Below are 13,525 nucleotides of genomic sequence, written 5' to 3' on the forward strand. Positions count from 1 at the left end.
ATTCAGTTCCCAGTAATTTGGCTGGGACTCTAGACTACGGTAGTATTGGCCTTAGACTGTTCTTCCTGTATGTTCAGGACTTCTTCAAATTTCACAGCTCAGGCCTTTGTTAATGTACTTACCTTTTTCTTACAGGCAATGCAAAAAGTTAACCTTCTGCTGCTATTATTCATTTCTTTTCAATTTCTGGAAGCAGGTAGAACTGCCCAGGAATTCATCAATTCTTCTTGATTTAGGATTAGAGCAGGTCATAGACCAAAGAGATTTCCTTCATATGGATTTTTAGGCTCAATTTGAGTTTTGTAAGTGAAGTCTAGCACTTCTATTTTTCTCTCTAATGGGGAGTGTAAGCTTTTGCTATTCAAGCCTGAATACACATACAATTTTCTTATGGTTCCCCATATGGAAACCATAGGGCAGAAATGACTCACAAATGAAACGTGAAAGACAGATTTAAAAACTGTACTCACTTAGGAGGAAATCGTGAAACTGTGTTCACATTTGTGGCTGGGACCACTACTTGAAGGATGTGTTCAAGGGCTGTTAATCCACCAGCAACTTGAAATGCAATCTGATCTGCCACATTCTAGACAGAAATACAAATAGAAGTTAGCCCAATTTCCCAGGCATAAAATTATAACCAAATAAACTATTTAGTTGTAGTCTGAAACATTCTGTTGGTTTGATTATTCTACAAATATTTGTTGAATGCTTACTCAGTGCTAGGAAATGTAGGTCAACAGTGGTGAACATAAAAGGTGGGGTTGCTGTCCCCCATTAAGCTTAAAATTTAGAGGATGAGACCAACACTAATCAGATAATCATAAATAAGATTATTTTAATTATGATAAGTACCTTGAAGAAAAAGTAAAGGCTCTCTATGAGAATAATGGAGGAACCAAATTGTATATTGGGGAAGGTGTCAGAATAGGATTCTCTGAGGAAGCTGAGGTTTTAAGATGGGCAAAAGAAAGGGGGAAGAGACGAAGCACTCCAGGCGGAGGAAAAAAGATTTCATACAGAAATTTCTGGCAATACTTACAAAAAGCCATGTAATTTTGTAATATTAATTACAACCTAATGAGACAAATTGACTTCCACAAAAATTTCCTCTATTAGAATATTTTTCTTCAGTAATACAAGATATTCTAATATCTAACCATTTTAGCTATATCTTTTTATTTTTTTTAAATCACTTCAGGTTTTTTCTCTGCGCTCCCAGTGCCGCACTCTCCTGAGGGCGCCACTGGCTCTCGGCCCCTGGTTTTTTAAAGAGAATTTTAAGTAACCATTTTAGAACTCAACCTGTTATTTCCGAATCATATATGATTCTTGTGGGAAGGAACTTCTCTAAGTTCTTTGCATTCCTCAGGCATGGGGATAGGAAGAGTGATTCTATGCTACACTATTAGTTTTTAAGCACAGGCAGAATTGTTGCATCATACACCGTAGGTAAAAAATAGCATACCAATCTGTTATGGCCTGAACTGTGTTTTCCCCCGTCCCAAATTTATAGCTGTGGTCCCAACCTCTAGTACCTCAGAATGTAACTGTGTTTGGAGATAAGGTCTTTAAAGAGGTATTAAATTAAAATGGGCACCTTAGGGAAGGGCCCTAGTCCAAGATGACTGGTGTTCTTATAAGAGGAGGAAGAGACACCAGGGATATGCCTGCACAGAAAAAAAGCCATGTGAGACACAGCACAAGGCAGCTATCTACAAGCCAAGGGGAGAAGAAAAACCAAACCTGTTGACACCTTGATCTTATACTTCCAGCCTGTAGAACTGTGAGAAAACAAATTTCTATTGTTGAAGCCACCCAGTCTGTGGTACTTTGTTATGGCAGCGCAAGAAAACTAACACAATCCTTCCACTATAACAGCACCTTACATTTCTTCTCAGCATTCCATAGTTCACACTAAGCCTTGAAACTTCTTTGGAATACTGAGGTTTGTTTTTTTGATGAGGGAGGTTGAACATCTTATGCTTATTGGCTATTTCTATTAAAATAAATTTTTTTAATGAGGTATACTTTGCAATTGAGTGAAAGGCTCAGATCAAATTTGAGAAATGCTTAAAGACTCAGTCATTTCCATCACCCCAGAAAGTTCCCTCATGCCCCTTCTGCAGTCAATTCCTCCTCCTTGAAGCAACCACTGATTTGATTTATAGTACCCTAATTTAGTTTTGTCTATTGGAGAATTTCACATAAGTGAGACCATATAGTACGCTTGAATACTTCCTGGACTTAATTTGGTAGTAACTGGTTATCCCACCAGCAGTATTACCAGGGCCAGGCCTACGGCATCACAGAAGCATCTGAAGCCTAAGGAAAATGGTGGAGGGACTCGTGATGAAGATGGAAAAGTAAACGCATACATACACCTCCTTTCTTCTTATACTCAAAACAAATAGGGATTGTAAATAAAATATTTAAAAATATTAAAAACACATAACCATAGTAAAAAATATATGAAACATCCCTATGAAACAGGAATGGAGAAGCTCATAGTAGGCATAGGGCAAGGTTCCAACTTTTAGCAGATTCTCAAAAGAGCATTTGCTCTTCAAGACTCTTCCCTCTTCCTCAGCTTTCACACTGATTCACTCCAAGTTCTGGTAATTTGACTTCTGTTATAGCTTTTTATTCTCTCCTCTTCTATCCATGCCTACTGTTACCATGTCAGTTCTCATGCTCTCTTGCTTGAGGTGTTGCAGCAACCTCATAATTAGTATCTCTGGGTCCAGGCTCCCCAAACCAGTCCACTATCTACAGCACTGATTCTCAAACTCTCTAGGATAAAATCAGTTTTTTCTTTTAAAATTTTTACTCCATTATAGACTGATACTTCTGTGAAATACAATACAAATGAACTACTGGGAAAATAGAAAGAAAAAAAAAAGATGTACTAAGTAGAAGCCCACATTTTAAAATATTAGATGTAATAGACACAGAATTATTCTGTCAATTTGCTAAAACTTACTCTTGATCTGTATATTTACCTTATCATGTTCTGGTAACAGTGGTATGACACTGGCTTGTGGACTCCACTTGATACTTGTGTATGTAATGAGGAAATATCGTCAAGAGTAAATGTGATCATAACACTCTTTGCTTAAAACACTCCAATGACTTTTTCCACACTGTCTACAGAATGAGGCCCAAATACCTTAGAAAGATTCTGCAGAGTCTGATTCCTCTCTAACACCCTCCTTCCCTGCAATGTTCCTGCCTCTCAACCACATCCCCCATAAGACCCATGCTCTTTCATGTCTTTGTGCTTTTGCATATACTATCGCTTCCTAGAAGGTATGGTTCTTTAGCTTTTCATCTTTGTATCCCCATCAAACTCTGAGCTTGCTGAGGTCAGAGACCATGTCTACTATATCATGACAGCCTCAACATTTAGCACAGGGGATTGCATTCACTAAGTGCTCAATCAAAGGTTGCTGAATGACACTTTGAGAAGGAAGGCTGAAAAAGACACTTTTACATAACTTTAACTGTGAAAACACAGATAATCAATACTCTGGTATGTCCCAGGATAAAACCCCCCATTATTGTTCTTGTGCTTGCCTAATAGAATAGTTTTTCACTGGAACTGAGTTTCATAACCAAATAATGAGATTAAGTTTTTCAAGACTGAAGGACATGTTCACCTTGAGCCTCCTTAACAACCATCAAGGAAGGAACTGAACTCTCCTCTTGTACTCCATATTAGGTAAAGCCTTTATATACTGACAACTCTCAACTTGAAAACAAGTTACATCATAACTCAAGCCAAGCAGATGCACCAATCGGTCAATCTGTCCACAGGAAACAGAGCACACCACTGCTGTTCCTGTAGACCTTTCCACAATAGGAGGGAATTGCGTCAACTTTGCAGAAGTGGAGGAAAAAGAACTGAGTAAAAGCAGACCATTTTAATGTATACATTTATGCCTTAAAACACACACACACACACAACTCGAAGCCTTTTATGCAGTGCCGACAACATGGATATGACCTCTTGAAAAACTTAAGACATAGGCTCTAATAGACACTAAGCAGGACAAAATAAGCCAATTTCAGGAAGATAAAGGCCATTCACAGCCAATTTTTTTTACTAATGTACAATTGAAAATTGAAGTTTTAATTTATCATTTGTAGTTTTTCAAAAAAAACAAAGCAAAAATGAAAACCAACTGTGAAATAAAAAACCTCACAAATCTCTCCCTGGAGTGGAAGAGGGTTCTGGTTATGTGTACTTCTGGATTAGAGATACAAGAAGCCATCTCTGGGCTCTCTTCCACAGAGTATGGCCAGGTGGAAACATTGCTCAGTATCCTCCTAACTTCTCCTTCATGTCCCACATCAACTCCTGTTCATTCCATCATTTCTGCGCTACCTCAGGGTCCCATTCTCTCTTGTCTGCAAGCTCCTAAAGAGCAGCGTCTGACTCATTTCTGCAGCTCCAGTGCTGGCACAGAACAGAATGGTAAAAACCTTATGAACAAATGACTGAAAGAAAGAATGAACAAATGAAAGGATTTCTCTCAGACAGCAAAAATGTCCTATGAGATATGATAAATTAACACAACATAGAGGCATGTAAGTATAATGATCCAGCAATCCCACTGCTGGGTATAAATCCAAAGGAATGGAAATCATCATGACAAAAGGATACTTGCACACTCCCATGTTTATCACAGCCAAGCATTGGAACCAACGTAAATGTCCATTGATGGATGACTGGATAAGGAAAATGTGGTATATATACACAATAGAATACTACTCTGCCATAAAAAAGAATGAAATTCTGCCATCTGCAGTAACATGGATGAACTTAGAGAAAATTATATTAAGTGAAATAAGCCAGGCATAGAAAGAGAAATACCACATGTCCTCACTCATAAATGGGAGCTTAAAAAAATAATAAACAAATAAATAAAAACAAGAAAGACACAATAATTCATTGAACTTTCAAAAGGGGAGAACAGAACTGAGGCTCCTAGAGGTGGGAAGGGGGGGAGGGGTGGTTAGTGAGAAATTTGTAAAGAGCCACAAAAAATGATTACATTGTATAATGCTGAATATACTAATTATCCTGATTGGAGCATCACACATTGCACACAGGTATTGATATTCAATGCTATACTGCAGAGATATGTACAATCGATTATGTTTCAATTAAAAAAAAAGTATAACAAGGAGGAACAACTCCCATTGGATACCATTCCCCAACACAGGACAGATGAACAGCTCTTCCATAAAGGTAAATAAAATAATCCTATGATATTAGAAATGATTTCTTCACCTCATGGAGACAGAAAGGGAAAACCAACCTGCCCAAATGTTAAAATTAAGAAGAAGAAGAAAAAAAACCTTCTCAAGCATATGACCTTAAACAAAATCAATAAAGGAAATAATTTCCTCACAATCCAGGTAGACTTAAAGGATGCAGAAAGCCTCCCATCTCCTGTTCCTCTCTATTCCCACCACACTAACTTCTTGTGCCAGTCACTTGGCACTTCCTGTACACTGTTCTCTTTACATTTCTGGATGCCTTAATGCCACAATATGACTAGATATTCCTCAAATACAATGTCTTATACTTGTTCCTATCCCTCTCAGTGTCCAGAAAAAGCACACTAAAAATGCTTAATCATAATTATTCTTCCGTCCAAACTGCCACCTTCTTAATGAGTAATGTTCAAATCCTATCTCTCAATCCTTTAAGACCCAGATCAAAAAAAAAAAAAAAAAAAAGGACCTGATCAAGTGTTGCTTCTTCCATTAAGCCTTTCCTGATCCCCTCAACTAAAGTCAAAGCTCTCTATATATTTAACTGTATTTCTTTTGTGGCCCTTATCACTTTCTACTTTATCCAAAGTTATTCGTGTCCACGTACTAGACTGTAAAGCCTAAAATCTCCTATCTCTGCATTTCCAACCAGGATCAAGCACAGGATACTCACTGTATAGGTACCAAGCAAAGTTTGTTCAATGACTGAAAATATCTCATTCTAGAAAGGTAAATTTGATACCTTTCCTTCTCTTTTACCCCTTTTAGAAATACTCTGCATCCAGACATGAAACTGGAAAAAACTTTCACAAAGAGCTTTATAACTGTGGCTTGACTGAGGAAAAAATACATCTAAAGATGAAATGTGTGGCTTCTCTTATGTACCTGACATAACACCTTAATAGCTCTGCCTTCCTGTGCTCTCTCCCACTGTGAGACTGACAACTGACTAATAGGATTAGTGGATCTGTTCTAATAACCCAGCTTAGCTAAAGGCCAGCAAAATATGACAGCCTCAATCTGAATTACATGGCCTGGGAATCCATCCAATTATTAACTAGAGTAACAGTTATTACCTCTCCCAATCAAAGGAGAGGCAGCTGTTAATCTTTGGTAGCCTGCAAAGGCTGGTGGCCTTTGTACTTGACTTCTCTGTAGACAGTAATTATGTTCTTTGTGATCAGGGAAGAAGGCCTTCCTAGCCTTTTAGAAGAGGAGGCAGATGGGGAAAACTGTTTGCATGTTCATTAGCAGGATAGGCTAGATTTGTTCTGGGCATCTGTGGCACCTTAAGACCTGTTTAGAGATAATATAAGTAGGTTTTGGCAAGTCCATAAATTTAGAACTCAGTAGCCCAATTTATAGAGATGAGAAAATCCTAGAGTGAAATTTTTTATGGTTGTTTTTCCCCATATGGAAAATTTCCCAAACACACAAGGACATCATTTCTACTCTTCTATTATCTTCGCCTGTCAATGTTAATTTAAAAGAAAGAAGCATAATAAGCTGATATCCCTTGTTCTGCTTTTTCCCTTATAGGCTTTTTAACTGCTGACTTCTTTATAGTCTCATAATCTGCATACATGTCTATGCTCAGCTTTTAGCTGTAGGTACTAACACTAAAAGGACTCAGGTTCCAGGGTCAAGAATATCACAAGAGTGAAATTATAAACTTGTGGGAATGTGGTGCCAAAAAGAGTGAAATCATAAGCTACAGTTTGAAGGCTTAGGTAATACAGTAAGTTGGGCTGAAAGGCTGGAGAAGCTTTCTCAAGATCAGAGGAACAATTCCTTTGTGATGCTAATTAGAGCTTGGACTCTTAGGAAGGCTCTCTCTAAGGGAGCTGAATTGTGCTATTTCTGACCCATTTAGACTAAGGGAGCAGGGTGAGTGAGAGGGGTAGTGCACTAAGTGAAATGGAAGAAGCAGGGCACAAGACCTAAAGCTCTTTCTCCTTCTTTTTAAGCTGTTATGAGATGACCAAAGATCAGTGTGCAGAGTTCATCACTGCAATCCAAGAAAACTCACAATAAAGTTATATTGGTTTTCCTTTCCCTCAAGTTCTCCAATGCTACCTAGTCTCACTAGTCTAGTGAGAGATAGATTTAAAAATAGATAAATGTGATAAATTGAGATAAATGCTATAATGAGGGGGAGGTACAAAGAGCTGCAGAAGAAATGATTCCTTTGACTAGTTCTTTAGGACACAACTGATGTCAACATGGACAGTTTTCTGAGATATCACACTATTAAATTAAAAGACAAAGGATATAAGTCAAAAATCTTTTCTAACTTCCAGGTCTACCCACTGTTTTACAGCAGGACCTTAGGAAACTTACCACAGTAGTTTCCTTCTTTCTTGTCCCTATACACAATCATCCTGGATGCTTTAAAGTTTGGAGGCAAAAGAAATTTGGGACCATGAGACCAAGCAGAGTTTGCTTTGGGCAAAGGGGTGATATGGACATAAGCCAGTAACAAGGATAAACCCTTCTGGGTCCAGCAACTCCCAGGGGGCAGGACCTCAGAGCTCAGAGGCTCTTCTCCTGGGAGATGGCAAGGAAAGGTAGTGTTCCTACAGCAACCTGATTTCTCTCCGTTATAACACCTGGGCTTCTTTACTGATTATTCTCTTTATGTAAACTAGATCATACTGATTATCTATTCACTTCATTGCAAACTAGACTGTGAGCTCTCTAACAGCTGGGATTATGTTTACATTGGGCTTAGCAAAAAGTAGGTACTCCAATAAATATTTACTGAAGCAAAGAATAAAGGTACAGTATAATTTCTGGAGCTCTGACATCAGAAATTCCCTTGGGAGGAGAGACAGTCTATTAATCCACACTGAGAAAGAAAAGGGTTAGAAACATCCATGTGCTTGGGAAAGTCATGGTAAGGGTACAGCTAAGCTTGAAACTATGGAAAAAGCTACTGGTCCTTGACTGTGCTGACAGGGGAAGGCAGGCCTAAGACCAGGCCTTACTTGTACTCAGCTTACTTGTACCCTTACCTTGACATACCCAAGCACATGGGTGTTTCTAACCCTTTCTGAAGGGGACAATTCCAAAAAGGAGAAGCCAGAGACAAGAATGTCAACTGCAAGGCCTTTGCCAAACATCTTTGCTTACATCCTGCCCTACTCATCTTGGCATAAGTTTTTTTCCCCGATTTTTAGGAACAGTAGTGACCAGACCCTTCTAAATCCTTGATGAGGGAGGGGAGAGCAATTTTACGGAGTGAAAACAACTGAAAGAGGGAACAAGAACCCAAATTTTACTTTTCTCAAAGTACCATCCTTTGGAGGACTACTGAGAGTGACAATTCAAAGCTGTTCCGATATAAATCCTCACAACAATCCAGTGAAGTAGGACTCATCATCCCCATTATACAGATAAGAAAACCAGACTTAGAGGACTCAGTTACTTCCTCAAGTTTATACAGCTAAAAGTGGCAGAGCTGGGGGTTGAGTCTAAGTTTATCTGACTTCTGAGTGTGTGATGGGTCTATCCCAAGAAAGCTGTGGGAAAATCTAGTGTGTGGCTGTAGGTATGTTTGACTTTTAGCATAGTTATCACTAAATACCCCAACTGTGTAAAATCTTGGACTCAATACTATTAGAAAATTAAAACAAAAAACTTATTTTGACATAATTTTAGATTTATAGAAGAGTTACAAGGATAGTAGAGAGTTCCTATGTTTCTTAATCTAGCTTTCTTTCATGTTAACACCATACATAACCATTATACATTTATCAAAACTAAGAGATTACATTGGTATTATACTCTAAACTAAACTATAGTCTTTATTTCGATTTTCCTAGTTTTTCCAATGATGTCCTTTTTCTGTTCCAGGATCAACTCTAGAATACTAAATTGCATTTAGCTCAATACTATTCTGAAGACAAGGCAAAGTTACTTTTAGCATTAGAGGAGGGATCCTGAGCTCTCTTGTATTAGCAGTCACTTGTAGCTAAAGCTAAAAAAAAAAAAAAATTCTTGAAATAATCCAGACTCAGAGATTGTAATGGAATGTAAGTTTGACTATCACAAGTAAATAAAAAAGGAAATGAAAGAGCTAACTAGATTCTAAGGGACTGAAATATGAGTAGTTCTTTTAACTGGTGGTGCAGTTCTTGAGACTGTCTGGAAATGGGAAGAAATGTGCACACAGCAGGAGGGAAGTAAGACTTGGGTGAAGCAGGAGGTAATGTGGGACCAGGGACTGAAGAGACCACAGGTGGCCCAAAATGGGTTCCCTGCAGCTCCAGCTCCAACTGGCCTTCAATACCTTTCTCAGGTAGGGCAGTCTTTCAAAACCCTTTCCTTCCTGGATGTCAGTGAATTGAAGCTGATCTCTGTAGGCTCTGCTTCTAAATTCAGCACAGACACTGCTGCAGTCTTTAGAGCAAGCTTTCTCCACTTTTGTGCCCATGATAAGATATTCATTGCAAGATTTTTATTTGTTTATATATTTTCCAAGAAGCAGCTGTGTTAAAAGCTCTGTTACAGTGCACAAAGAAAGTCAAGCACAGCTGATTTTAGAAATGATCCTTCTAGGAAGCACTGGGTCTGCTTAATTTAGTATAGAGGAAATGAAAGGAGGTAAGTGGCTAGTGATAGGCAATGTCAGAGTTTTCTCAGATGAATTGTCTGGAGCCCGCTCTCTGGTTTAGGTCCTCCTGTTCTCTAGCATCCAAAAGACATATGGGAGAAACATAGGAGGCAAAAACAGTACATAATATGTTACTTATGAGACTACCTGATGGAAAATATGGCAAGGAAAAAGGCAAAAATAAGCAGCCCTTCAGATTTTGGGGACTTCAAGTTACCCATGTTAACCGATACTTGAGCCACAGATGAAAACTGCATAACAATGCTGGGCTTCTGTTCTCCGTTATAATGTTACAAACAATATCTTCTTATGTGGACAACAGTGTGAAGGACTTTTTCAGAATATCTGGTCTTTCTTGATTTTGCTAAAGCAAACATAATCAAATGTTTTTACTGAAGAGTTAATACTGCCCCACTGAATTCTAATATTATAGCTATTCTGTGTGACTACTTGTAGCTAGACCTTTACTAAAGGTGAACTAAAATGTTTAAGAGTCTGCTTATTTAAAGCAAGCAAAATTCAGAGGAGTCAAGTCTGGAGAACACCCGACCATTACAGAATCTTATTTCTTTATTCCTTTTCTCTTTACAAGGGACACTCAAGTTCACTTGAAGAGAAATTCAACGATCAATTTATATTTACACAAAGCTTTTAATCTGGAGTCTGAAATAGATTCTGGCTTTAAGTCAACATGCAAGTTCATATCCTTACAATATGGTGAAGTAAAGTTATCACATGGAAAAAAATGTAAAGATCCTTAAAACCAAACAAACAAAACCTGTACCTCTGAAAATATTCATTTGAAAACATTAAATGACACACAATGATGCCAGGAGGCCTTTTTAGCAGGAAGGGGGAGAGGTAGAGAGATCTGAGAAAGATGGGCAGAAATGCTGTACTGTATCGGGGGTGGGGTAGGAATAACAGGTAGAAAGACCATTTAGGATTGCTAACCTTGTGATATAAAGAATTGCAAAATAAGTCCTGCCCTAGGAGCTGTAGCCCAAACAATCACTGTCCTCTAGATTGGGAGCTCCTTGTGGGCATGGACTGTGTCTTACTCATTGTTCAAAGACTGTTAGCACAGGGGCCAAGAGTATGACCTGTGGAATAATTCTGCCAGAGTCTGAATCCTAACTCTCCCATTTATTAGCCACGTAATAGCAGGCAAGTTACTTATCCTCTTGATGCCTCAGTGTTCTTATTCATAAAATAGGGCTCATAATTCCCATCTCAAGTAGTTGTTGAGAGGATTAAATACACTAATCTGCATAAATGTTAGTGATCATCATCTTCTTTATATTGCTCCCTTTTCTCCATTAAGTACCTGTCATGTTGTCACCAAATAAATATTAGTTCCTACTCCAGAGGGTTCTTGCTTTTTCTAGGCTTCACATTTCACTCCCAGTTCATTCCATGCTAAGTGATACCTGTAACAGAAGACCCTTAAGGTTCTTAAGGGACATATCCTGGGATCTTTGTGATATCTTAAAATTGTACTACAGTATTTTTCTCATAAATACCTTTATTTTAGCTAAAAGTCTACCTACTTACCCTATCAGTCTCAGCTTTAATGTTACTTCCTCAAAGGGGCCTTCTCTGATTGTGTTCAGTCTTCCTACTCCATCCATGAACAACTCTTTATTTTCTCAATCATACTAAGTCATCATTCTTTATTGTAATTATTTGTTTAATTGTCTAGAAGGGCAGAACCTATAGCTGTCATTCACTGCTATTTCTCATTTGCTTGGCACATAAAAAAATCACCAACATTTGTCGAGCAAACACTCAGGCCATCTTCTAAATGCTGCCTTGCAAGAACTGTCTCATATGATAACACAACAGTGATAAAACTGCTGGTCCCATTTACATGGGGAAACTAAAGTTCAGAGAAGATAAGCAGCATTCTTATGATTATACAAACAGTAAATGCTGATCTGGAAGTCAAACCCAGATATGTCTGACTCAAGAATCTGAGCTTTTAGCCACCACACTATATTGCCTCTCTGCACAGTATGTACCACTAAAAAACAAAATTGTTTAATTGAACTAAAATACCTATAAGGTAGGTTTAATTATATGAAGAGTTAGTGTTGGGAAGTTTCCCCAGACAGATGATAACACTGCAGACATAATGAACAGTCAACAAACTTCTTAGATTAGAGATCGCTCAATATTATTCCTGAGAGAAAGGATGCTGAAACTTTGAAAAGGGCTATTATTCAAGTAGCTAAAAACAAATGGGAAAAGAATTATAGAATCTAAGAATTCCAGATTAAGAAGAACTTGAAAATGATCTAATTCCCTTACGAAAGTTAAACACCATCAGCGTTAGATGAGACAAAGATGTGCCATAGAATATATTTATAAAGGTGGCCATTTTGGGTAGTTTGGCAAATGTATGTGATCTGTAGTCTTACTAGATTTTTATGATATATTTTACAACTCACTGTCTTGGATTCATATATGAACAGGCTTGTTATCACTTCAATTCAGCAAGCAATCTATCTAATACCTAGAATATATAAGGAGTTTATAATTGGTGCTTTAGAAGACCAAATATAAGTACAGTAAAAACCACATAACCAAAATCTATACTTTGGATTCTGTATTCAAGAAATAAATGATATAGATCACAGGCTTTTCAAGATTAAAAAAATCCTCCTATTTTCCAGTTCCTCTGGTCTTTGATAATAGACTTGGATACGCAAGTGAAAGCAAACACAATGAAACTGTGAGTCACTGTTACTATTGCAACACTTCAACATAACACCTATTTCTCCCTCTGAATAGACTGACTTTGTGATGTAATTCCCAGAACTAACTCCTTTTTTCCTGGTAATACCAAATCTGCCAAGTTGGCCACTTCTGTAAAGTAAGCTCTTTGGCCCAGACAAGCATATTTTGGAATGTTTAGGCATTTGCTTGCCTTAAGGAATGGACTAGAAGATAAGACCATAAAAAAAAAAAAACCCCAAAAAACCTCATTCAATTTATTTGAACAAACATTCATTGCCTGCCAACTATGTGCCTGGTACTCACTAAATGGTAGAAATATAGAGGCGGACCAGGACCTATTTTCAAAGACTTCGCATTCTACTAAGAAAAAGATCTGAAAAGAGATTAGTGCAACATAGTGTGATAAATCCTATGTATGATGGAGATACAGGGTACAGTTTAGGTTTACATAGGAGTGCTGTAGATTGAATCCCTCCTCACCAACTCACTGAAGCTTAATCCTCACCGTTAACTGTTGAGAGCAGGAAATCCTATTATGATAAGTGAAAGGTGGGGCCTTGAGGAGGTGATTAAGTTGATGGTTTAATGGTCATGGGCATGGTTCTGAGGGCTTTAAAAAAAAAAAAGAGCACATGAGAAGTTCTCTCTCTCTGTTCTGCCATTCTTCCACGTGAAATCCCTGTGTCACTGTTATCACCACCAAGGCCTTCACCAGATGTATTTCCTGGCCTTGGACTTCCCAGCCTCTGAAACTGTAAGCAATAAATTTCATTTTCTTACAAATTACCCAGTTCTGGGTATTTTGCTATAAGCAAGAGAAATGGACTAATACAAGGAGGGATCTAATCTGGCTGGATAAAGATCAGGGGAATGACAAAGAGCACTTCC

General features: G+C 38.0%; 1 protein-coding gene across 6 annotated transcripts in view; it reads right to left on the reverse strand.

The window, feature by feature from the left end:
• The window catches only part of SCAPER (S-phase cyclin A associated protein in the ER), a 491,674-nt gene that overhangs the window by 152,958 nt on the left and 325,191 nt on the right, over window positions 1-13,525 (reverse strand). For all 6 annotated transcript variants that reach the window (XM_063090894.1, XM_063090891.1, XM_063090893.1 and 3 more), the window contains one exon: window positions 471-586. In XM_063090894.1, coding sequence (XP_062946964.1) covers window positions 471-586 — 116 coding nt within the window. The remainder of the gene's footprint in view (window positions 1-470; window positions 587-13,525) is intronic.

Source organism: Cynocephalus volans, chromosome 3 (assembly GCF_027409185.1).
Source record: "Cynocephalus volans isolate mCynVol1 chromosome 3, mCynVol1.pri, whole genome shotgun sequence".
In the NCBI taxonomy this organism is placed as follows: domain Eukaryota; kingdom Metazoa; phylum Chordata; class Mammalia; order Dermoptera; family Cynocephalidae; genus Cynocephalus; species Cynocephalus volans.